This window comes from Ciconia boyciana, chromosome 7 (genome assembly GCF_034638445.1).
Source record: "Ciconia boyciana chromosome 7, ASM3463844v1, whole genome shotgun sequence".
Lineage (NCBI taxonomy): Eukaryota > Metazoa > Chordata > Aves > Ciconiiformes > Ciconiidae > Ciconia > Ciconia boyciana.
The window spans coordinates 7592390-7618084 of NC_132940.1; the positions used below are offsets into that span (position 1 = coordinate 7592390).

The window sequence follows — 25695 nt, forward strand, 5'->3', positions numbered from 1 at the left end:
AATAGTACTGACAGCCCACCAAATAGTATGCATTTTTCATGTGGAAGTAGCTTTTTACACCCTTTGCACAGATGTAGGTCTTTTCTCTCAAGAAGCATCCAGGTTTTGTGTTCATTAATTTACATACCATATACTTACAGGAGGTAGAACAGTACTCCTGAAATAAAGGCAAACCAAGGCACTGGAAGATGTACGAGTTTGTTTTTTCATGCCAAATACAGTGACAGTGTCTGAAATGAAAGCCCAGTTCCCAATAACCCTGCTCTAGGTATCAACCCAAGCTTCCACCCAAACATACCAAGACAACCCATTTTAGAATTAGTCTCTTCACTTGCTCTGCTTGGCTACCTGAATCCTTGATTGACACCGTGGCCCCCATGTTTCTGAATAAATCCATGAAGTTCTTCAGTGTCTGCAAACTGGTCTTTGAAGGGGAGGGGGGGTGTAAAAAAAAAAAAAGTTACTTGATGAGAAAGCAAACAGTTGAACATGAATAACCATTCCCTGTAATTCTGCTGTCATTTCTGTAAAGTTGCTATGGGTAGTGTTGTGATGTGCTTCTGTTCTGCATCACTTCATTTGCTCAAGTACAAAACATGGATCATTTAGTTAGTGTAATCTTGATCTCCAGAACAATGTCTGTTCACTTTGCTGAACCAACCAGCACTGTCTTAAAATAATAAAAGGAGACTAATCTTAAGGGCCAGTGGAAGAATTCACTCATTCACCTTCACCTACGGGACAGTTTGCTCAGCCCCTCTGTACATCCCTACTGTCTGGAGCAGCACAGCCTGATTCCAAGGAAGCTTAGAGAATCCTTCCTGGAACATTCCTCAGTAGAGGCATGAATTCATCTCTTACATATAGCACAGATTTACTGTGCTGTTATAACTTCCTCAGTTCATTCCTGTTAATGGCAATACACTGGTCAGTCAATACACAGCTCAGTAATTAAATAATCTGTAAGCCCTCCAGTGTTCATTTTGCACACACAAAATCCAGAACATTATTTGTGAAGATCCTGGCAGAAGGGAGTTCACAGCAACTCCCAGTTCCCATGGGAAGTTGACAAATACTAGTGAATTATCAACATATTTCAGTAAAACTCCAGTAGCAGTTCTAAATTCATCCCTATCATTCTTGTGCACTCTCCAAATATTCCTACATAACAAAAAAGTTAGAGAAAAAATTCACCTGAACCCTCTTTTTCTCAAGGTCTGTATTGTACGTTAAATGTTCTTTTTGTATTAACTCCTTCCACCCTGCCAACACTCTTAGCTCCAAACTTGTTTTGTTATCAAGTGCTGCATGAGAAATCCCTTACCAGCACTTGGTACCAAGTCTCCAGCATCACTGACCATACTGTAATCTCTGCCATCCATCATACATGAGCTTTTTTTTTCTCCATAGAGCAAATGCACCACAACTGCAGGTTTTACAGACTTGCTTTCCTGCCTGAGAGAAGCCAGCCAGTCCCAGGTTTCCCATCCATAAACTAGGAAACTACACAAATCTACTAGCAGTCAGGGCAGGAAGACTAGCATTTGCCATCTTACACATTTGCCAAGTTCTCAATTCTTTGGTCTTCGCTGATTCAGCTTAGATTCTCTCACATACAATTCAAGAGATGCTTCAACTTACTTTCTGCTTTATCTTCCTATTTTCACATCACTGCCAAGTTCTTTAATATGTCAATATCTTTACCATTATCTTTAATACATCAACAGTGTTTAAGTAGTGAGCAAGGAAAGCTCAAGAGCTTCAGAAGTACAGTGGTTATCATGCTTCAAGCCAAGCAAAGAACATCTTAATGTTCACCTTCATGTGAGGAGTTTTTATTGTACCAACACTCCCCAAAACTACTTTTAGTAACTTTGCATTTCCATCAGCATGTACAAACACTGTTTGTAATACCATGAATAAATACGAAGAAAAAGAGCTTTTCCCACAACAGCCTTGATGGGTTACTTTTAATTAAAATCAGTTTAATGATTTATAAGCTCTAGTATTTCCAGCAGCAAGTAAGTGGTTGACTGTTTCCAGATACAGTGAAAAAACTGAAGATAATATAACTACATAAGCTAGCATATTTAGTTAGTTTACTGGTTGTCAAACATAGGAAAAAGTGAGGGTTTAACATATAAATTGGCATGACCAAGAACAAAAATTAAATGAGTATTTTGTAGGAATCGGGAAGTTCCACTATATAAACTTATGGAATCATTGTTGCCAATGCTTACTCTTAATCTCTCACAAAATTACTTGACATACTTCTTACAACAGAAACCAATGAGCATGAATTTTCAGTATCTGATTAGTATTTAGGGGGAGGGGATGTCCCATACATAAACACAGTACAGTTACTACTTTGAAACCTTCTTCACTCGTGCCCCTTAAGCAAATAGAAGAACACTGCAAATACCTGTTTCCTAGTATCCTTCATTTGCTCTTTGAGCTTGCAGAGGCAGCAAAAGGCAATTCAGTGTGCCTGTGCACACATTAATGAAGATGTCTCTTCCTTATAAACCGAACAAATGCATCTGCAGCTGATTTAAGATTAGCCATACAACAAACCAAAGTTTCGTTCAACACTGCAGGGAAAATAGGAGAGTGGGTACATGGGAGAGTGAAATCCTAAAGCTCTAACCAGATCCTCCCTAGTCCTGCATGTATCTTCCTCAGTCACCGTCAGCAAGGATGTAGTACTGTTTGAAACAGCTGCTGCATCCACCTGTCATTCCTCAGCTAGTGCTGGTGGGAGGAGGAGACAACACACAAGAGGGAGCATTTCCTCTTTTGTACTGTTATTTTATTTTGTAGTAAGATCCATGTAGTATATAAAATATAACAGGAAAAACTGAAGAAAGCCTATAAAATAAATGGAGGAGTTCAGATGACAAACCACTACAGCTCTGCTTTCGTGGTTTTATGCTGATGTCACCAGAACTCATGTACTGTTTACCTTGTACTTTCACAGTTCTCTAGCATATGAGCCTACATAAAAAGCTGATATGTTCCAATTAAGCCATAGTTAAGAGACAGATGTAGAGGAAAAAAAACGGCTTTCTTAAGCCACAGCTGCCCTTGACACAGGTTACAATGATGTCTAACTACTGCAATGCACATTACATCAAGAACCTTGAAAGAGCCTCTGACAAAACAGGTTCACATTAAGCATTTTAAAGAAAGGTCATAAATACTGCACTGTACCAACAGTACCTCCCAATGTCCTCCTTATGCCTGAGGAGCATTTGCAGTTTTTAAGAAGCTACTACATAGATGACACCAAACCTAGAGGTAGGTTATAGGCAAAGGTAAGTTACAGGCAAAAACCAAATATCCCTTTAGAGCTCGTCATTGCACAAACTGCCCAGCAGGAGGCAAGGCAAAACGTCAACAACTCTTTCCATCCACCTTAAACATTGCTCACACAGTGCATTTAATTCCTAGTGCCATAAGAATGACAGTGGATCATCAGCTGCTAGTAAATGCAGTCATGCCAAGAGAACAGCTTGAAGTTATTCAAGCAAAAATCTGTTACTGTGCAAAACTGGTACACTGGGCTGTTACCAACTAGACCTCCAAGTTTACAAAGTGACCTGATGGTAGAGAACCAAGGTGTTTGTTTTCCTTTTGACATGGGAAATACTCTACATAATCAACAGGAGAACATGCTGCTAAGCCTATGTGGAAGGAGTCAAACATCAGCTTGTCTCAAAAGGTTAGAAAGACAAGAAAAAAAGAAAAAGTTGAGAAAGGTTAAAAAAAGCACACTTTTTGAGGCCAAGTTTTCTTTTTTAGAAAGTTACTGTACCAAACGAGCCGGTAAAACAGCTCATCTTCGGTATCATCTGGGATCAACATAAGGCTGATGACAATTATCATGTGTACATTCCAACAGGGATGAGAAACACATCTGCAAGTACAATAGTTAACAGCAAATTAAACCCAAGTTTTAATGGTATAATGCCTCCAGGTCACAAGATGTGGACAAAATTTAAATCTTAACTACCTTCTGTGCACTATTTGGTGATAATCAAAAAGTAACAATGCTGAAGATTCATTTTATTTCTACTTCCAAAGGAAAAGGGGAAAAGGTTAAATAAGTGTTCTCCAATTTGTTCTCCACTATATGTACACCCACACACATACACACACGCACATGCACACACCCCTCAAACTGCACCGACATTTCTTTTTGACCAAAAGAGTAGATTCTGGGAGTAAGTGCAAAATGCAAAATCAACTGACAGAAAATGCTGAACAAACAGCATCATAAAAATACAAAATATTTATATTACTGAACTATTAACAGATGATGTTCTCTGTTTCTTTAAAACTTTGGAACCACATAGCTGATTTCTTAAATCTAGTCCATGCCAGCTTCCAGAACTATTAATGATTTAGTTAGCTTCATTCTTTGATGCTTCATCAAAGTTTTCTACGAGATCTGAAAGAGATGAAGATATTTAATACAGTAATGCCCAGTAACATTACCTTCATAAGTTTAATGAAAATGCATATATTATAGGAAAGGTTAAGTAGTTCTTAACTAGACTCATGTACACCATTTATTATGGGCAGATTTCAAAGGGCTTTAGAAAATAGGGTTTGTTTGAACATACACAAAGAACTAGAAACACAGGAACACTCAGAAGAGTGGAAGTTCTAACATGAAGTGATTAAGATCTGATTTTCAGAGGTGCTCTACTAGCTGCATTTGAGTCTTGAGCCATCAGCATTCTTTAAGGAATGCCTGAAGTTAGGCACCCATTAACTGTTGTACTCCAAGAAACAGAAAATTTTGGAGAGAACTGAGTTTTCACGCAAGGTCACAAAGAATAAACCAGTGCCAGAGCATGAGGAATTGAACCTCTGGGTCCACCAGTTTGTTGTTTTAGCTAATACACCATAGTGATGGATATAGAAGAATGTGGTGATTGACAGACAGTTATTGACAAATTATGAACTTACAATATTTATTTACTGATAAATTTCCAGACACTGATACAAGCTTTGTTTCTTCTACTACAGAAATAAAAATCCCCATCCCAGACTCAGATTTAAAGACAACCTGATGACTATTTCAATCATGTCATCTTGCAGCCCTAAAACCCTATTTGGACATTTAGATCACCTGTTCAACCTCCCTCAAAGTATTTTAATCTATTTTCACTTAAGAATTAAGCAATTTGCACAAGGTAAACCTTTTTTCAAAAGCTGGAATGCAAAGCCATCAATATTTTAATGCTGCCCAGTATATTAAGCCTCCCTTAGCAAGTGAGAATTATAATCACATCAAGAGCTAAATATTTAAATGCATTAATTGAAATATTCATACATTAAATGGACATATAAATATATATGTGCCTACCTGGGACATCATCATCTTCTTCATCAATATCTTCAGATTTTGGTGCTTTACTATCCAACACTATAAAAAGAAATTTGGTGCTGAGTTCTCATTATACAGAATTAGGGACAACCTAATAAAAACCGTAACATACAGGTAACAAAAGAACACATTTCCCCAACCCCCAGTTGTGACAAACACACAAATGACTGGGTATCAACAGTAATCAGCATGATCAAAAGGTCTACTTAGGTACATTCTTGTACCAAAGAATTAGCACAGCCATTTTCAAATGCTTAGGGGTATTAAGGCAGAGCTAGCAAGAGATCAAGTGATACAGAAAAAACCTTCTAACTGAAGCCATGTGTTTCAGTGCAACAATAGCATCATACCAATCAGGGACCAACAGGTCACATGATTCAATTACGAAGGGGCCACAACTGTAGGAAAAAGTATTTCCATATCAAGGGTCCTGCATCAAGCCTAGTCTTCTGTAAGTCACAGAAGCTGGAACATACTACAAGTAATCTAGAGAAATACAAGAACTTAAAAAATAAAATAAAGTATTTCTTCTCATTGGTCTGACTTCCTGTACTATCCAAAGAAAGCACAGTGGGTATCTATTGGTACCGAGGTTGTATCAAAGAAACAAGCTTATGATGATCCATTTTCTAAATTTTAAAAGGTATTTTACATATTAATATTAGTAAAGAAGGAAAATTAAACCCTTTACTTCCAATTAAACTCTGAACATGAAATATAGAAGAAATTAAAACTGATTTAGAAGAAATAACTATTTGTTGAAAACATTAGAACAGGTAATGTATTTTCCAATTCCAAATACACACAAATTGCAACATGTCCAATTGCAGTCTTTTTAATGGCCATAGCAGTGTAAACAGTATAAATATGAAAGCCAAATTTTTTTTAACGTCCAACTTCACCAGGGATTGATATTAAGAACTAGTTTTTGGCAATATACAACATGAAACATGAACTCTGATACAGCTACTTGTAATGAAAAGTGTACCTGTTCTGCAGTCTAAGAAAGCTTTCACAAATTCTTATCAAAGTCAACAGACTGATGACTTGCATGCTTTAAAGTACTCTCATGTTCTAGTTTTGTAACAGACACCACTGGAAGAATAAATTTCCATCTATTCTTAAATTACAAGCTTGCTTAGGGAGAATAGTTGAGACGTCTACAAAACATGCTACAGTGCTTCCCCAAGGAGGGTATTCTAAAAGGGATTGTCCCCAGACTCCATTTCTTCACTGTAAAATTACAGTAATAGTTATACCACATATATATACACACACATCATGCTCCCATGGTTTTAAAGTAGAAAGATGATAACAATTTTTAAAAAATCAAATTTTTAAAATCAACTCTGATTTTGAATTCATTTTAAAAAGGTCTTGGTTTAATTCCAAAGGGAATTACGGAGTAGAAGACAAAGAACATATTTCTTCCTCCATATCCACAATCGAAATATGTTTTGTATGAACAAAGAAAGCAGAATCAATTCCCTGACAAAAAGAACCTGCTGAGTTTTTTCAAGTAAGAATGCAAACTTGTTTTCCTAAGTATTTTGTCATATGCAGTTGCACACCTGGCATCACAGCATGCCTGACTTACCAGATTTTTTTTTTTTAATCAAGGCCTGCATATATAGAATCTTGAATCAACAACAAAAAAGTGTCACACCCCCCGCCCCCCATATTTCCACAGCAGTGGCAAATAAATAAAAGCACAACTGCTTTTGATCACTAAGTCACACACACTGCTGTTAAATCTGGGTTAAAACTTTTAATATTTCAGATGTTCTTTAAATCAGTGATGAAAGATTCCAAAAAGACCTACCTTGTCTTGGGAATTGTTCAGCTAACTTCCTGAGACTTGTTAAGCTGTCAGCACCAAGCTGGCTTAAGATGCCTGGAAGCATTTCTGTGATCGGTTTAGCCTCTGCATGACCAGTAATTGCAAAAGTGTTAGCAGAGAGGGAAGCTTGAACCTTGGGGTTGTTGAAGTGAATAACTGTTCCATCATCTTTTATCATGTTGACCTGTTTAAATATATTAATAACATTTACCAAAATGTTGCAGCATCTTGTTGAACAAGCATGATAAATTATTAATTCAAATCTAGATTTAAAATATTAAAATATTAAAAAATTTACAAAACTAGTACTCCTCCTAGAGGATAATATAACCATTGGAATTAAAGCCATTGGAATAAAAGCATTGGAATTAACACCACCTGAACTGGAAGTAAAACATGAGTTAATGATAAAATATGGGTTCATTCATACTATATGAAAAGGTAGAATGAAAGAGCTATGGTTCCTTCATAAAATACACTTATCTAAATACTAAGTTATAAATATGCAAGGATGATATGTTATTACACAGTTCATGTATAATTTTCACAAAGGCAAAAAACATACATAAGTTACTAGACTGTAAAACAAATGAGTTAATATCAGGAATGTCTGGGGGAAAACAAACAAACAAAACCTTCAGCTCTGTGGTAACTCTTTAGAAACTAAAAGCTCCAACAGAAAACCCTTGCCACATCAGTTTAAGACATTGCCACTTAGCTATCTGTGTCACCTATCAAGAAAACATTACTGTTCCTGCAGCAGAATTAGCAGAGGCACAAGATTCACAATCTGGCCTACTTGCTGAACCTGCCCAAGGCAAGGATGCTTCCTGCACATATACACACAGAATTGGAGGTTTATGTACCAGCTGCACTAGAACAGGCTTCTATGCCTAATTCCACGACAACTCTTTTAAGACTAAGTACATCATACAGTGATCCTGCTCTCTTCCTCTTCCCTGGTCTGCTGAATCACCAAGAATTAAGTTTTACAGCCAGTATAGCAGCCTGCTTTGCTCCTACTGTCAAAGTTTAAACCCATACAAATATGCCAGTATATTTTACGTTTTTTAACTTAAAGGGAGACAGAATGGAAAGTGAAAAAGGTTTTTCTTGTGGGCATGGCTAAACTATGGTAAAGTGGGAAATAATCTCTTCTGAAAAAAGGAAGAGAGTTCTACCCATTGAACCAAACAGTAGTAATAAACTTATGTCACAAAACTTTTAAGTACTGTTTTAGTAGAAGTTACACAGAGAAGACAGAAATTCGGAAAGTAAAGAGGAGATCTAAAGTATACAAACATGTAAGTTATCAATCTTCACACAGCAGCAGAGTTCAAAATATGTTTTGAACAGGAAAACCAGGTGTGTTGCTTTCTTGCAAAACTAAAGGATGGCCTGTCCCTCACACGTGGGGAAATGGTAAAGGCCTCAAGCACTGTCATCCTCTTACTTAAAAGCCTCTTAAAAACCACACAGATGGGATACTAATGTTTGACTCAACATTACTAGCCTCCCCAAACTCTTCTATCTACACAAAGTTTACCAAGGTCAACTTGTGTCCACCCAAATACAACAACATACTGCAATTATGTACCTAGCTATCAAGGTAGAAGCATATTGCATTATCTTCCTTCACATCAAGACATGTAAAATCCTTAATAACTGTGTCTGAATAAAGATCTTGTGTTCTGCGGGGGGGGGGGGAACAGAACAAGAACTGTGTGGGTTCATACAGCTCAGCATATACATATCAAGCTTAAGTAAACAGACAAATTGAATTGTTTCTGTAGCAGAGGTATGAAAACTTACAGGCAAACCAGGCTTCTACACTGAATCTGTATTTGCCTTTGGAAGAGAGGTATGCACTAAGTGACCTCCGGAGGCACCTTGCAAACCTGCTTAAATTAATTAATCACAGATTAAATATTATGCTTCTTCAACCAAGTACTACAATAATATTGAGTTAATGATGAAGGAACACCTCCTCCTCCCATATATTAGCACGCTCTCTACAGCGTTATGGAAAATGTCAGTGTTTCAGTTCGTATTTTATACATGTAGAATAGAATTATTCAAGGAATATCTGAAACCTTTATATTCCTACTTACATTAACACAGAAGCTGGTTCTGTAAAGTCTTTACTGTGTTGTAAGAAGTGTCATCTCCTGTGACTACCACAAACAATTCTGGTGATTTTCATGCAGTAAAAGGACCTAATTTTGATAATACAGACTTGCAAGTTCTTACTCCAGGTATTTGTATGGTTTTCTTTACATTCTGCACCACACAACCCTTGCTTTAGATGTGCCTGCACAGTACATGTGCATTTACTGCTCGTCTCTTTAAAGCAGGTAATCAAGTTCATGAAGTCAAGAATCAAGAGAAGTTTTGTTTTGCAATGAATGCAAGACACATCCATGACAGCTTACTAGCTTCTACAATCACTATCCGGCCAGCAGAACCTTTTCCCTTCTTTCTCTAGGTATGTATGCATTATTTGATTGATTGTTGTCTCATTTACATTAATTTTACCTATCAGTAACCAGGCCTGTAAGGTTTTGAGGGGAAAAGAAAACTGTTTAAAAAAAACCAGCACACCACCGGGAATTTAATTTCAAACAGGAAACACTTATTTTATCACTATACCTCTTCAATGCCAGCAATGTTATTTACTGCCAGTTTTTTGAGGGAACTCTGAAGTTTTTTGTCATCAGCTGTAGCTGTTCTGTGTACCACCTTCTTCTTTCTGCGAGCTGTTCCCTGGAAAAGAATCAAGACACAATAGTCAGCTATTCTAAAAATCTCAGAACACTCATTTTTGAAAGTCATATCCCACTCTGAGTGACTTATCTGTAAGCTATGAGAAAGCTCTGTAGTCAAATATGCTTTTCAACCTACTTCCCCTTCACCTATAGCTTTAACCATCAGTCTCAATTTTAAGGCTTTTCTTAAGTGTAAAAGACCAAAAAGACACCGAACAGCAGCAGTATTTTTCCCCTCCCACAAGCTAGATTATAAAAATACTATTTACTATTAAGCAATATATAAAGAGTTTCCCCAAGAACTTTATTTTTTCCAAGATGAAGCACAAATACAGTACAGATTTAAAAAGGTCACACTTTCGTAACCAAGTAATTAACATTTTTAAACTGTTCCACAGACAGCAATTTTGGAATTCCTACTCTGCAAACTTTTGTACAACCCCACCTACAGTTAGGAGATGAACACCCACACTGAACAAACTATATGCTTTTTTTTGTCATATTAGCTACCTGCTGGCTCAGAGAAAAGAAACAGCTCAGTGCAGAGTCAGATAAGCCCTGGAGCTGGCACAAAGGAAGGAACTCCCCAACAGGGAGAAGAGAAAGGCAGAACTGGAAAAACCAACAGGTAAGCTTAGCTGGAGCTTTCACAGGTCACAACAAGTCACTGAATTAAAAAGAAAGCTTACACACTGTGGAAACTACTCATCCAGCAGCTGTGAACTGAAGGAAAATTGCATTTCAGGTAGCAGTACTACAATCCAGATCACACAAAAAACGTATTTTTCAGGCCTCAAACAAATGTATTTTTTTCCTCCCTCCCATGAACTAAAGCCTATGTTTTGAAAAACAAATTTCAGAGATGTTTCTCCTTCAACCTGTAAATTATTACAGGAAACAGTGCATCTCTGATGGTTTTCTTACCTTTCCTCCTATTCGGACCTGCGCTTGAAGCTTGGCCAGTTTTTCTTGGTTCATAGTGCTGCGTCTACAGAGTAAGAATGAGATAAAAATACAAGTTAACTATCAAAATATTAAGAAAAAGTTTTCCGCAGTCCACTTTAAAAGTACTCTTAAAATTGCAGTGGGTTTTTAAGCTTACAGAAAATTTGCCAAAAGAGTGCATCAAACAAAGACACATAAACAAAAAGCTTTAAAGCCACACCACCAAATAATACAAACTGGTCCGGCAGCAGTCTGTTTAGCTGAAGTGTCTGTACCATGATGAGGCAAATTAACAGGACATTTGATTTTGCATCAGTCTGAAGTACTAACTGTGAATTTCCAAGTATGTTAGTTTACTGTTGGAAGCATTTGACTGAACTACTGACTCAGAATAGACCCAAATCAGCACGTACAGCACGAGTGCTTCCAGGAAAACACCTTTATCTTTAACAGAGCCCAGGGAAAGACTCATCACTACACGACTTTGAATACCATTTACAAATAATGAATCTCTGATACTTTTAACTAATAAGCCAGCTCCGAACTCGGTGAAGTTCATGTCTTGACAGATCTCCTATATGAACCTCTGGCACCTATTCATCCAATTCAATGACTGGGAAGTTAGTCAAGTGGCTTCTCCAATGGGTGAGGTGGGACCTTTAAAGGCTGGAAGACCTGAAAACCTGTAATGGGTGAAAAAACACCTCAAGCCTTCCAATACAAGGATAGCGTTTCGCTGCTCTGCCCCAAGAAGTCATCAGTCACCCTCTGAATGAAGGGGAACCCCCGCACACATTTGCATTGTGCCAGGGAAGCGACGGGGAGGGGGAGACGGGGCTCCTGCGAGCGAGCGGGGACCCAGCGAGGCCCCAGCACCGCCCGGAGGATCACCACACGACAGGAACTCCTCCGGGGAGGCGAGAGAAGGGACTCAGGCCGGCTCGCTGGCCACCCCCAAAGCACGGGGAGCGGGAGGGAATAAAAGCTCCGTCCCTCGGGAGCCAGGGCAATCCCGCCCGGCCGGGGCGCCGCGGCCCCAGGGGAGAGTCCGGCCACCTGATCCAGTGCAGACCCCACCACACCGCGTCCCGGCGCACGGCCTCACTCTCCCGTCCTCCCCTCGGAAAACGGCCGGCGCCCGGGGCTCCACCACGGCCCAGCGCGGCGGACGGGGACGAGGACGGGGCGGCGCCGAGCTACCGCGGCGCCCCACCCAGCCCCACGCCGGAAGGCGGCAGGGGAAAGGGGAGCCGTGCCGACGGCGCGGTGGCGGCGGGCGCGGGGAAGATCTCACCTGAGCCCGGCGGATCCTCCGCAGCCCAACACGCGGTGAGAACAAGATGGCGGCCAAGGGAGGAAAGAGAGGCGCACAGAGAAAGGAAGCTTCGCGCCACGTGACGACGCCAGCCCGCCCGCGGATTGGCGGCGCCGCGGAGTTTCATTTGCATAGCAGCGGGGGCGCGGGGAGGGGTGCGCGCGGTGCCCCCTGGGAGTTGTAGTCCCCGGGGGCTGGCAGGGACCCATGCCCCAGGGCAGGGAAATTGGGTAACCGATGCCGGGTAACCCAAGCGCGGGACGCGGTGGCTTCAAACGTGTCACCACGCACTTGTCGGCGCACTCTGCCCCTTGACAAGCCCTCCTTCGTATACGAGTGCTTGCGCTCGGTTTTCCCTTCCCAACCAGCTGGGCAACTCTTGAGAGCAGCGGGACAAGAGGGTTTATTTGGGAGGAGAAAATAAAGCCGGAACCCACCCCTCGCTGCCTGCTCCCGCCGCGGTAACTCTTGATTTTGTTCAGGGGAGTAACCAGGGGCTTGGGGACCCGGTGTGACTGAGGTACTCCTGCCCCAGAGGCCTCGGCTACCTGCACGGAGCCGAGCTCCTCTGGCCGAGAGGGAAACAGCTGACCCCACCCTCAGAGGGCCGGGGAGAGAAGTCCTCACACCAGCCCCCTCTCTCCCAGCCGCCCCCCGCACCTCCGAGCCGAGAGGTGAGGACGACGCACCGCCCACATCCGCCTCACATCACTTCCTGGGCTTTAAAAAAAGGGGAAAAAAAAAAAAAGAGGAGGAAAAAAAAAATCACCTAAGCTGGTCCGGCCCGTCTCGGAGGTTTAGGGGCCGTATCCGGTGCCGCTCCTGCCCGCGCCGACACCATGAAGGCTCAGCCCGCGGCAGCTTCCATCTTCTGCCTGTGCCTGGTGCTGACGGCCTCCGCAGCCTCCGCCGCGGAAGGGCTCGGAAAGGGTCAGGCAAACGTTTTCTTCGGGCTTTCCTCTCAACTTTTGCCGTTGCTGTGAACGGGTGCGCCGGGGCCGAGCCGGTTCCCACAGCCCGCGGCGGCGAGGAGGGCGCGGGGGCGCGGGGGGGGCGGCCTGGCCTGGCACTGCCGCCGCGGTTTAGAGGGAGACCGCTGCCTTTTGACTTTAAAGACGAGGGGGTCTTTAAGCGGTCTTTGCCGTCGTGGTTCTATTCCGGCTAAACCCCGAAGAGTTTCCCTTTCGAGGGGCCCCGCTTTTCTGTGGCGAAGGCCTGGTGGGAGCGCAGCCCCCCAGCGCCCCCCGCCCTGCCTGGGCTAAGGCGCCCTGTCAGCCCTGCCCAGCCTCTGCCGGCCCCTTCTGCTGGCTCTTGGCTGGCGGTGAATGGCTCTTCCCTCCCGCCCTCGGCTTCCCTTTTCCTTCCTGATCGCTCCTCACCTCTCCTCTGGCTCGCCGAGGCCTTCTTGTGCAATTGCCATGTCTAAGAGCCTGGTTCAGTCAGGGTGCACCAGGGCCCTGATCTTCACCCCAGGTGGTGGCTTTAGCCTGTCTTAGAGATAAATCTCTTCAAGGCTGGTAGTAACACAGTTTGATCAATGACAGCAAAGCTTTGTGGTGTGCATCCCAGTCATTCCCCTTTTGTTTTACAATTAATTCCTCAGATGACTTTCACTCAAGAGAAACACTCCGTAATGTGTTGTGTAATGCTTTTAAAAACATGCTGAAGCTCGCCACAAAGTGGGTTTTAGTTTAAAAAAAGAAAAGCTTTCAGAAAGTGTTTCCTAGCTAGAACACTAGAAGGTTTTCCCTGTTTTAACATGTTGGCCTTTGAATTAAATAGTTGACGTGTCACTATTCCGAGTAGACATGACTTCTGCTAATCCAGCTGTTTTTTGCTCTGCTACGTTCAGCTGGTACAAACATAACCTTGTGTCTGAAGCTGCCTCTGCAGCTGATACGTGTGTGTGATTGGACATGGACAAGGCATCCCCACCTTACTGTTAGCACAACTAAATATTTGATGTGTTGCATCATATATGTTCACAGTTGTTCATATCAGGAGAGAAGACAAGGCAATAAATACTGTGCCAATGGTTCAAACTTCCTGAATGCTGAACTAGGGTGCCACAAGGTTTTGCTGACCCTGTTCTTGGCTCTCTCCAGCTTCTTTACCACAGTTGTCTACTGGAAACAACATCCACTTTCCCCTGTGTCAGCACTGGGCAGCCTGTGGCTCCTGACCCCTGTGCAGCTCCCGAAATCTGCCCCCCTCAGCACCCTGGCCACTGGGGCTTGCTGACTAATCCAGACCCTCAGTGCTGGGAAGGGGCAAGCCGAGGCTGATGTTTGGTCATCCAGTAGAGCCCTGTGTTCCTGGAGCGATGAGACCTCTGAGGAGGTCTTCCCAAGGGAGTTCCCCTACGAACAGTTCCCAGATCTCCTTCATGTCAGCTCTCCATGTGGCTTTCAGCCACGTGAGTGTAGTGCTGTGTTGGCTACAGAGTCAAAAAAAATGTCAGCCTGTGCTTTGCTGTTGTTAAATGTATGCTCACTCACTCTTATCTCAACTGACATAACAAGACTTGTTATCTGGGTATGGGATAGAATATTTCCTGCATTGGTCAGTCACTGTGACATTCGGAAACCTGTGTGATGGCGTTCTTTCTTACTCTTCGATGGTAATTATCATCAGCTGTAATACTCAGCATAATAGTTTTAGGGCAATTAATGATCATATGCTGGCCTAGGAATTTTTAAGTTTTGCATTAGTTCACATTCAGTGGGATTTAGGAAGCCAAACGCTGACATGTTCAATTTGTCACTAATCAGTTAATAAATGTTCACAGATTGAAAAAGAATGGGGAATAGTCAGAAGGCTCTTCAATTTTAATCTCTGTTGGGGGGATTTGGATGTAATTTGCATATATATAAAAATATTCATGAATGTGGTATGTTTTTGTTAATTAATTTCAGTGGGATTCCTCATAAGGCTATGTAGGTTGCAAGTATTTGCGGAAGTCTTTCCAGGACTGGGATTACAGTTTGCTTTAAAAAAAAGAATATAAAATGAGCTGAAAATATTCTTAAGGGTTGGACTGTTTTCATCTGTTAGTTGACATGTTAAATTATGCAGCATTTATAAACCCTTCTCTCTGGCAGGTTTTGGAGATCATATTCATTGGAGAACACTAGAAGATGGGAAGAAAGAGGCAGCAGCCAGGTATGTTACCTAGCTTTAAAGACAGAAAAGTGTGTTTAAAAACATTCACAAAGATTCTGCATCGATCCTAAACTTAACCTCAGAAAATACTAATTAACAGGCATGAGGGTGGTTTAGGAGACTGTTCCGATCCCTGTAGCTTATTAGAGAGAAAATACAGCGTTTTGTTAACTTTGCTGAGGCACCACCTAGGTTGAATGATAGAAGTTCTAGCATGTCTTTGAAGTGAGAAGAAAATATTTTTGATCATTTATCATAGTAAGGAAAGATACAGATCTCAAACCCACAAACGCATGTTTAAGTAGTACTCAATCCCCTCAAACTCAGCAGTGCTAATAGCTTCCGTAAAATTCAGTGTGCCTGTGTAGATGAGGCCTCAGTGTGAGATGAGATCTCGAGTTATTTTCTTACCATCTGCAGAAAAAGTCTGAAAGTTTCAAACTGTAGTGAACTGGTAAGTTGTTTAAGTAGAACCTTTTCTGTGTTAAGCTTAAACTGTAAAAAGAACACTGTCTCTATGAAAAGGTAAAAAATGACATTTTGACACATTTTTTCTCAGAATTTCTTCTGTTTCTTGTTAGAATGTGAGAAGGAAGATTGTATGCTTATAAATTCTACTTGTACTTTTAAATTTATAATCTAGATCTGACAATGCTGACATGAGCAGAAATTCATTATGCCTTCCAGGTTTGCTGTTTAATTGAATTTTGCTCTCAAGCTGATCCATCTGGTGAGTTCCACTCGCCATACAAGGTCTAGCGTAGACACCAAATTAACCCAGATGGTACAGTTCAGAAGTCCTACAAGTGTTTATAACTGGATTTTGACACTTATTTGATATACCTGTACAAAAAACCAGACAATTTCAGTGTTTGCAGGAATAATAGTAGCACTATTTTGCAGTGAAGCAGAGGAAGCTTTAAAAGAGATAGAGGAGGGAGGGTGGACGAGCTCTTGGGCTTAGGCGGGATGAGTGTTTCTGCTCAGAAGCAGCCCTGGAGTAAAGGACAGCTGTAACGCATGCTCTCTCCTTTCACTGCTGGAAACACAGACCTGCTCACTGATTTGAGTTCAGCGGCATTTAAGTGTTAGTGAATTGAAGGATTAGGAGAAACCACCACCACCACCAACAAAAAAGATAAGCGAACCTAAAAAGCAGATTTTGGTTCGAAGTCTGGCCTTAGGTCAGAAGGAGATGGCCCTAGGAGATGAAAAGTTAAGTGAAATTATCCGTTACGCAGCAAGTGAGATGCATCAGAGCCAGTGGTCTAGGAAGTTTCAAGACTTTCGATCAGTTTCAGTTCTGTAAATAGCACGATCTGGATGTGTCAGAGATGCTGGAGATGGCTTGTTTTTGAGTTCCCTGCAGGCGAGGGTGGGGGTCCGGTGTTCATACGGTTACTGGGTGTCTGGTTCTCGGGGGCAAGCATAGTGTGATCGCGCTTTCAAGCAGGACGCCCCACAGGATGGTGTCCCTGTGCCAGACGTGTCCTGCGGCGAGCTGATTCCCCACACCCGCTGGGCGCCAGCCGCCCTTGGGGCCGTCTGAGGCGCTCCCGTCGGGGTGGGCGGCTGTGCAGGACCCCTACACTGCGCGCTGCCCCGAGACCGGGAAGGAGCGGGGGGTGGGTTTCCACGCAAGCCCGCGGCTGCCCGGCGGCACGGCGGGGCCGGACGCCATGGCGGCTTCGGCGCAGACTGCGGTTGCCCGGGCGACCGCGGCGGGGGGGTGTGGGTGACCGGAGCGGAAGCAGTCGCCCTCGCCGTCCGGGTCAGAATGGCGGCGGGGCGGGCGCGGGGAGGAGGATGCCGCTGGTGGTGCTGTGCGGGCGGCCGGGCAGCGGCAAGAGCCGGCGGGCCGCGGAGCTGCGGGCGGCGCTGGGCGGGCCCGAGCGGCAGGCGTACGTCGTGGCCGAGGCGGAGGGCGGCCGAGCAGCGCTGCGGGCCGAGGTGGAGCGGCGGCTGAGCCGGCGGGACGTGGTGATCGTGGACGCGGGTAACGAGCTGCGGAGCATCCGGTACGAGCTGTACTGCGTGGCGCGGCAGGCCGGCACGGCGCGCTGCCTCCTGCACTGCGCGGGCGGCCCGGGCGGCCCCGACGAGCCGCCCTTTGAGGCCCCCGACCCGCGCAACCGCTGGGACCGGCCGCTCTTCACGGTGCACGGGGAGGAGCCGCTGCCGCTGGCCGCCATCCGCGGCGCCCTCTTCGAGAGTACCCCGCCGCCGCCGCACCGGGCCACCCGCACCCAGCCCCTGCAGTCCAGCAGCTTCCTCCACCAGCTCGACCGCGTCACCCAGGAGGTGCTGGCCGCCGTCATGGCCGCCCAGAGGAGCGGGGCGCAGCCCGGGGAGGTGGTCCGCGTTCCCGGCGTCGTCGAAGGGCTGGTGCTGAACCGGCCTGTGAGCATGGCCGAGCTGAGCCGTCTGCGGAGGCAGTTCATCAGCTACACCAAGATGCAGCCCAGTGATGAAAACTTGCCCCAGCTGGCCAGCATGTTCCTGCAGTACCTGAGCCGCAGCATCCAGTGAACCCTGTCACCTGTGCCACGCACAGCAGTGGCTGTGGTCCCGTTCCAAAGTACTTGCAACAATAAGAACATGCCTTCCGGCCGCAGACCCCATGGGAGCTTAGGTCCCACCTATTGCATATCAGATCATAGAATCGTAGAATATCTCAAGTTGGAAGGGACCCATAAGGATCATCACGTCCAACTCATGTTGCAACAGCAGCTCTGGGAAGATGGATGCCATGTCCCTGCAGCAGCTGAGCAAGCTATATTGCTAAGAGGATCTATAGGGATGCTGTTCCCTCACCCCCACATTCTCCCCACTTGCATATTTCGAGAAGGAGAGCTACTGTTGCATCCTCAAGCAAATGAAGTCCCCTATGGAGACCTAGACCCCAGGAATCAAATAGTGTCTGAACATGAAAATGCAAAAGGTGGTGACCGTAGGGAAAACTTTTCCCATCTGCATTGGCATGTGTATGTTTGAATAAGAAGATTGTTTTTTCCAAGGCTGTGTCCAGATAATGTCAAACTGCAGAAGAGACTTCAGGTCCTGAACTGGAACAGCTGTATTTTTAGGATGTGACTGTTTCAAAAAATCCTACTGAATAGAAGAGATAGATTTGCAAATTCTGCGCAACAGAAGGGTGCTGGCTTAACAAATTCAAACCTTTCTGTTTCAGGCTTAACAATAAAATGTGTGCCTTAAATGGAGTATAGTCTTAATATACCTGCAGGACTATTTTATTGAAATAACTTGCTATGTCTTTTCTCTGCAAGGTCATAATTAAATGCCTTTAAAAACACTAATTGTTTAATAATGAGTGCTCTCATGGGAAAAATGAGCTAAAATGACTGCCATGGTTGAACCCCAGCTGGCAACTAAGCCCCACACAGCTGCTCGCTCGCTCCCCCCTGAGTGGGATGGGGGAGAGAATCGGAAGGGAAAAAAAGGGAAAACTCGTGGGTTGAGATAAGAACAGTTTAATAATTGAAATAATAATAATGATAATAGTAATAATAATAATAAATTGTAGGGAAAAGGAAAATAACAGAGAGAGAGAGAGGAACAAAACCCAGGAAAAACAAGTGATGCAACCGCTCACCACCCACTGACCAATGCCCAGCCAGTCCTCGAGCAGCAATTGCTGCCCCTCGGTCTATAAACTCCCCCCAGTTTATATACTGAGCATGACGCCATATGGTATGGAATAGCCCTTTGGCCAGTTTGGGTCAGCTGTCCCGGTTGTGCCCCCTCCCAGCTTCTTGTGCGCCTGGCAGAGCATGAGAAGCTGAAAAGTCCTTGAGTATTGTAAACACTGCTTAGCAACAACTAAACCATCAGTGTGTTATCAACATTATTCTCATCCTAAATCCAAAACACAGCACTATACCAGCTGCTAGGAAGAAAATTAACTCTATCTCAGCTGAAACCAGGACAATGACAGTGTCTGTTCTGGGTGAAACTCTCCCATAAGTCTATAGCAGCTGTGGTGGGTAACTTAGTTTTGTGCTGAGTTTTCAACTAATTTCAGTCTTTGCTATACCATGTATATAGCTTATATAAACTTTTAACTTTCTGGTGGATGCTTCATCCCTCATTTTAATAAATTGTGGCTTTTGGGTTTAATTGTAAGTGTAGTGCTACCTGGGAGGAAATGGTAAAGTGGGGCAGGAAGGGTTACTTCAATTACAGTGGCTGTATATCTGACATACCAGCTGCTAGGTGGACTTATGCATTGCAGAACTGAGAAATGATTACAAAAGTGTTTTGATGTAAATAAGTTTATTTTCCCAGTCAAAGTAAGGAGAATAAAGCTGAGAAAATACATTCAGTATCTCTAAAACTTCTGTGAGTTCTCACTGGCTAAGAGTTGGTATTTCAGGACTGTGACCACTTCCATTTAAAATCTGCTTTGAAAATCTCTCTTAACTTAAAAAAAAAAAAAAAAGTGTGTTACAGTACCGATTACCAGATGATTGAGCTCTTCTGACATGAAGCACTGCTCCTTGATGATAAGAACAATGTGTATTTTCCAGACGCAAATCGGCCTCTCCTCAAGAAAGAGGCAAAATCATGTTGAACTGTATGGAAACAATGGAAAAAAAAGTGGTTTTTCATCATCAAAGAGAGGACACTGACACAATACAAGCTTTACTAGGGAAATGTGTGTTCTTGCTCCTTACTGCAAACAGAGTCCTATGTAAAGATGATAACATATTGGTTAGTTATAAATGGCAGACTTCTGTTTGAAATACTCTAAATGTTAATGGCATCCTCTCCACCCTTTCCTGGTTCTGAAAGCCATAACTGAATGCTGCTAAGTAGGTATTTCCTTTCCTATCTATCTACAGCTAAAGAAAAACTTGTACTTCAGTTCTGCTAGTAATTCATTTAGTTGCTGTCATGTGCAAAGGTGTTTGTAATTTCTCTGTTTATGAGAAATTCACTTCATTTTTAACCCCCAAACTGGTTTACAGAGTTTACAATTTACGAGAGTTTACAATAGCAAAAAGCTTAAACTTTCCTTTGCTTGGTGTATCCTGAAAGAAGTATCCATATAGTATGTTCTCTGTGTGTCTTTCTTAATTCCTTCTTTTCCTTCACCTAGTTTTATGCTGGTCTTACTGTTCTGGAAGCTATATCATTATTACCAGCTTCCCTTGGATACTCCTCCATAGCTTAAAGGATTTATTGGTAAGAGAAAAGGGATGAGATACCCAATTCTTGTTCTTAGTCTTCTCTTAGTTTATTGCCCTAGTCAGCTTTCACCAGTTCAGCTGTTGGTAGAAACAATGAAAGCGTTATTAAGGGCTTCCACATGCAGAAAGTGTGCACCTAAGTGTTGTACTACCTGGATATGCTCAATAGCAACAAAAGTCACCTGTAGTTGTATCACTTTTCTTGTTAGAAAGGTAAAATTGATGCAAAATAGTCAGGAGCAGAGAAGTGGTGGATTAATTGGATCCCCAGCACTCACAACAGGAAATATGTGAAATTCGTAGTGTCTTTAAGGCCTCTTTGTCTAATTGTGTAATGCAGCCTGAATATATTATAAAGTATCTCAGAGAAATTGAACTTGGTAAGCTTGACTTTGTCAGAAGGTAAAACACTAAAGGGATTTTTGAAAAACAGGGTTAAATAAAACGTATCTCAGGGCAATGGAAACTTAACCTCTGGGTAGTATAGGTAGTAAAGGGCAAGTGAATTATTTGGGAAGAGGGAGAGAATAATAAAGAATAACTTTCGTCCTTTTGCATTGCACTTTATTTAGGCTGCAGTTCCACGCAGGCCCTCCCTCCTCCTCAGTCCTGGCACTTTGTCACATTTGTCACAGATTTGTTTCAGCATACCAACATGTAGGAAACTAACCTGGCAACCAGAGGGTTTGCTAAGTTACTGTGTTTGATTATTGCTCAATGCAGCGTCTTAGTCACAGGAGGTGACTGAAACATACAGACTGTAGTGGGGAGAGGGATGGATGTATGACTGTCATCCACAAAAATTGATCCTGAGATCTCACAAGCAGCTGGTGTCACTAACCACTTCCAGTAAAAAAAAAACGCATGACCAGTTGTGTATCTGAGCAAATCTAAACTAATAAGAGCAAACCTTCCAAAGAGAAAGCCTCCTCCTCTACAAGAGCAGTTACTGGCTGGTAGCTATAATGAATTATTATTACACATGCTTTAAGATTGGGAAAACTTTTTGCAAGACAACCTTAAAACACAGCAGAATCTCTTTACATCTCTTATTTTCCATTACATTTAGCCTTTGTAGAAGTTAAAATATACTGTATGTGTTAAAATGTACTGTTAAAATCTACATGTAATAGAATTTGGTTTCTGTAAGCTGTCTGACAATTTTCTTTTTTTTTTTTTTTTAAGTGGTTTGCCTCTTATGGTTATCATCCACAAGTCTTGGTGTGGAGCTTGCAAAGGTAAGTATATTTAATACTAGAGCTCGCTCAAATTTCTAATGAACTTTTGTATACAAATCATGTAACTGTGAGAAACATGAACTTCACATACAAAATGTAGCTAATAGTATTTGTATTTCATTTAGAGCAGTATACTATCATACTACTTTACCTGTTAGCACTGCCAAAAGCCAGCCATGCCTAAATGCCAGCAAACTAACAGCTGCAATGCTGCACTTCTGTAGTGGCTGTAATTTCTCCTGCACTTGGCTATAAAAAATGGAACAGAATGAATGGTCTTCAAGAATTACGTGTAAATTGCCTTACTTTCAGCTGGTGATTCTTTGAAGGTGAGGCTTTGTCTCTTTCAGTATCACAAACAGACCAGCTGGGCGTAATGGCTAAGCTTAAAGGATGAGCTGCTTGAGTGAGAACTGGTGGTTTACAGCAAGCTTTTTGCTTCTGTTCCATTGGTTCAAGTATGGCTGCGTATGTCTGTTGTCCAGGCTTCACCATATGGCTGCCGAGCAAGGATTGCTTCAGTTACCTGCTGTTCTGAGCCTGGCTTGAACAGTTTGATATATATATTCAATTTACTCACTACTTATTGAAAAGTACCAGCTCTCCAGAGGGAGGAATGAAGTCGAGATTTTGATGCTGACCTGAAAACCTGAAATCTTTTCCACTGTCTTTATGCATCTTTTCTTGTTTTGGTTTTTTTTTTTCCTTAATCAGCTTTAAAGCCAAAGTTTGCTGAATCCAAGGAGATCTCTGAACTTGCCCATAATTTTGTTATGGTCAACCTTGAGGTAGGCTGCCCTCTGATTTGTATCCATGTTACTGTCTAGTAATTAAGCATTTGGAATCCTACTTAACTGGTTGCATCCTGTTTTGTGTACATCCTAAGTCATGCACTCCTGAATAGGTATTCAGGATTGATTGATATAGGTGATGGTTTTAAAAAGAATTTTCTTCAGTCTGGTTATTTTAATTGTGTGTATAAACCTGGCTCTCTGCCATTTTCTCTTTAACAATTTGTACCTTGTGTCATTCCGTTGCTGCAATAAAGGAATTTATATTCATTCTCTCATGACATATCAAACATTCCTACACCAAAGCGGAGTGTTTAATGCAAATTGACAGAACAGAAAAAAATATGATTATTTTCACAAGTTATACTTGTTTAGGTAAATATAACTTTCTTTCCTTTGAGAGTAGAAGATACTGCAGTTACCTAGTGTCTGTTCAAGATGTAAATTGCTCAGGATAAATGGAATGTGAAGGCAATAGTTTGTTTCTTTAAAATGAGTGCTGTGTTTTTTTAGGTACCTTGCTAATATGTTCTGTCTCTTCTCTCTTGCTTTGGTAGGATGATGAAGAGCCAAAGGATGAAGCCTTTAGTCCTGATGGAGGTTACATTCCCAGAATCCTTTTCATGGGTAGGGCATCCACAGCTGTTGTATCCACTCACAGGACTGTGTTCTTATTGTTACCACCTAAATTTCCTGTTTGATTTCCTGTTTCGTAGACCCCAGTGGAAAAGTCCACCCAGAAATCATAAATGAGAAAGGAAACCCGAGCTACAAGTATTTCTATACCAATGCTGATCAAGGTATGTGCAAAGTAGTTTGAAGTGCATTTTTAGTGAGATGAAACTCTGGGTGTGTCCTGAGTGAAGGACACACCTTCACTTTTGAGTGGAGAAAAATGATGATACTTTACAGCATAACTGGGAGCTGTGAGATACAACGGGAGTGAGTGGCTCTCTTATGCCTTGAGGAACCACGGTCAGAATCATCGTTCACCTTAATACCTACTATATTGTCTATAGGACCTAAACTTTGTCTCCAGTTATGGCATGGAAAATCATGCAATTCACGTGATCCAGCTACAAATAGTTGGGAAAAGGGCACAGGACTGGTTTTTTATCCACAGGTTAATTTGTAGATCTACATTCTGTTACTGTGTTATTTTAAAACACTTTCATTACCAGGATACCTTGATGTTTTCATTCTGAGATTAATAGTTGCCGTCTCTCTGTCTAATCTTTCAGTTGTCCAAGGGATGAAGGAGGCCCAGGAGAAGCTAACAGGTGATGCTTTCAAACAAAAACACCTGGGAGATGAACTATAATGAATACACTGAATGATGGTTTTCCATCACTTCAAAACTCTAAAAGGAAATTATTAAACAGACTAAGAATGTAGATGCACTGGAGGGACATAATTCTCCTGTCAACAGTGTTAGGTTAAACCCTGTTTGGAGTTCACCCACATCCATCAGTTACAGTGTTATCTCCTCCTCTGCCTGGCTGTTTGTACTGCAATGGTTATTTGCAACTAGGTAATGTGCAAACACATCAGTTTGTGTGTTTGAGCAACCACTAATATTTGGTGTTAAAAGGGAGGTGTGTAGGGCAAAACATGATTTGAGGACAAACAGTGTGATTGGAATAACTAGAAGTAGCCAACATTTTGACGCTTAATAAGGGTTGGATCCCTCTTTTCTCACTGGTATTATGTGATCCCATTGTGTTTACTGGGCATTCCTATGAATGGGGCATCTTCCTGGGCCAGGTGTTTTCTAGACATCCCAAACCATGAATTCTGCCACTAAGCCAAGCAGAATACATTTCATGAAGGTCCAAGTAGCATGTGAAATTATTAGGTCTGCAAACATATTTTTGTGTAAAACTGTGTGTGATTCATCTTTATTTGCCTTTGGGCAGAAATTTAACTTCTTCCTTGTGCACTCACCTTTTGATTGTTTTATCAAGTGAGGGTGGGTTATGTTGAAGCTTTACGGGGGTTCCTCTTTTATTCTTTGAATGTTTTTTGGCGAATGCCTTGCCATCACATTGTACTGTATTTTTGTACCAGGGTGAAAATTAAACCTTTTTAAACATAAGCACGCAGACAGTGTTTTGTGGTAAAGGGCCTAGCGTTCCATTTTTAAGGATGGGGGAATATGGTTTTGTTTATGTTGCGGTTATTAATGTTGAATGTCACAGCTGAAGGTTTCTCCTTTCTATAACTAAAAAACAACAGTTGCTTTTCATGTAATTATAATTCAGCCATTCTTACATTACCTATGCTGCTGAGGGCAGGGTAATACCTAGTGTTTATCTACTGGAGCTGAAAAGAAGAATAGAAGGGAAAAAAAATCACCTCTCGATCTGCTGGTAACGTTTTTCCTAATGCAGCCCAGGATGCTGTTGGCCTCTTTGCCACAAGGGCGCATTGCTGGCTCGTGGTCAACTTGCTTCCCCCCCCCCCCGCCCCGAACTCTCACATCCTCCTCTGCAAAGCTGCTTTCCAGCCTGTCAGCCCCCAGCCTGTACTGCTGCACAGGAATAACCTGTGCACCAGGTGAAGAACTTTGCATTTCCCTTTGTTGAACTTGCTGACAACCCTCTCTGCCCATTTCTCCAGCCTGTTGAGATCCTTCTGAATGGCAGCACAACAGTCTGGTTATCAACTACTCTCCTCAGTTTTGTGTCATCTGCCAGTTTGCTGAGGGTGGGCTCTGTCCGTTCATCCAGGTTGTTAATGAAATGTTAAAGTATCGACCCCAGGGGTACTCCACTAGTGACTACCCCCTTTCAGCCCAGTGGTTCTGCCAGTTTTCCGTCCACCTCACTGCCTATTTATTTAAGTTGTACTTCATCAGTTTGTCTATGAGGATGCTATGGGAGACAGTGTTGAAAGCCTTAGTAAAGCCAAAACAACGCCTACTGCTCTCCCCTCATCCACCAAAGTAGTCATCTAAAGGAAAAAATGCTGTCCAAAAGGCACTTGCCATAACTTCCCATAACAAACACAGAGATAATTTTCTACAGATAATTTT

At 42.5% G+C, this 25695-nt stretch overlaps 3 protein-coding genes across 6 annotated transcripts; 2 read left to right on the top strand and 1 right to left on the bottom strand.

The window, feature by feature from the left end:
- Window positions 1–1964: 1964 nt before the first annotated feature.
- On the bottom strand, window positions 1965–13172 carry BTF3L4 (basic transcription factor 3 like 4). 4 transcript variants are annotated; one of them, XM_072868682.1, is made up of 6 exons: window positions 13030–13172; window positions 10925–10988; window positions 9885–9998; window positions 7218–7419; window positions 5375–5434; window positions 1965–4450 (listed from the first exon to the last, which is right to left on the bottom strand). In XM_072868682.1, the coding sequence occupies exons 2-6, from the start codon at window positions 10976–10978 to the stop codon at window positions 4404–4406; spliced, it is 477 nt and encodes a 158-aa protein (XP_072724783.1). In that variant the 5' UTR covers window positions 10979–10988; window positions 13030–13172; the 3' UTR covers window positions 1965–4403. The 4 variants fall into 4 exon arrangements, with proteins under 4 accessions (XP_072724783.1, XP_072724784.1, XP_072724781.1 ...); XM_072868683.1 differs by lacking the exon at window positions 13030–13172 and adding an exon at window positions 12698–12720; XM_072868680.1 differs by lacking the exon at window positions 13030–13172 and adding an exon at window positions 12240–12349.
- TXNDC12 (thioredoxin domain containing 12) lies at window positions 13057–24756 on the top strand. The gene is made up of 7 exons (XM_072868684.1): window positions 13057–13190; window positions 15362–15422; window positions 21818–21870; window positions 22585–22658; window positions 23219–23288; window positions 23378–23461; window positions 23903–24756. Exons 1-7 carry the CDS (start codon window positions 13100–13102, stop codon window positions 23980–23982), a joined length of 513 nt encoding a protein of 170 aa, XP_072724785.1. The 5' UTR covers window positions 13057–13099; the 3' UTR covers window positions 23983–24756.
- Window positions 15445–20542, top strand: KTI12 (KTI12 chromatin associated homolog). Its single transcript, XM_072868679.1, has one exon. The coding sequence runs from the start codon at window positions 17229–17231 to the stop codon at window positions 17949–17951; it is 723 nt and encodes a 240-aa protein (XP_072724780.1). The 5' UTR covers window positions 15445–17228; the 3' UTR covers window positions 17952–20542.
- Window positions 24757–25695: the final 939 nt, after the last annotated feature.

Coding starts and splice junctions, on each gene's coding strand:
- BTF3L4 (XM_072868682.1), bottom strand. CDS start 10,978: ATGAACCAAGAAAAACTGGCCAAGCTTCAAGCGCAGGTCCGAATAGGA. Junction 7,420..9,884: donor ACATTGCTGGCATTGAAGAG/GTATAGTGATAA, acceptor ATATTTAAACAG/GTCAACATGATAAAAGATGA. Junction 4,451..5,374: donor AGAAGATGATGATGTCCCAG/GTAGGCACATAT, acceptor CATCTCTTTCAG/ATCTCGTAGAAAACTTTGAT.
- TXNDC12 (XM_072868684.1), top strand. CDS start 13,100: ATGAAGGCTCAGCCCGCGGCAGCTTCCATCTTCTGCCTGTGCCTGGTG. Junction 21,871..22,584: donor TTGGTGTGGAGCTTGCAAAG/GTAAGTATATTT, acceptor TTCCTTAATCAG/CTTTAAAGCCAAAGTTTGCT. Junction 22,659..23,218: donor TTGTTATGGTCAACCTTGAG/GTAGGCTGCCCT, acceptor TTGCTTTGGTAG/GATGATGAAGAGCCAAAGGA.
- KTI12 (XM_072868679.1), top strand. CDS start 17,229: ATGCCGCTGGTGGTGCTGTGCGGGCGGCCGGGCAGCGGCAAGAGCCGG.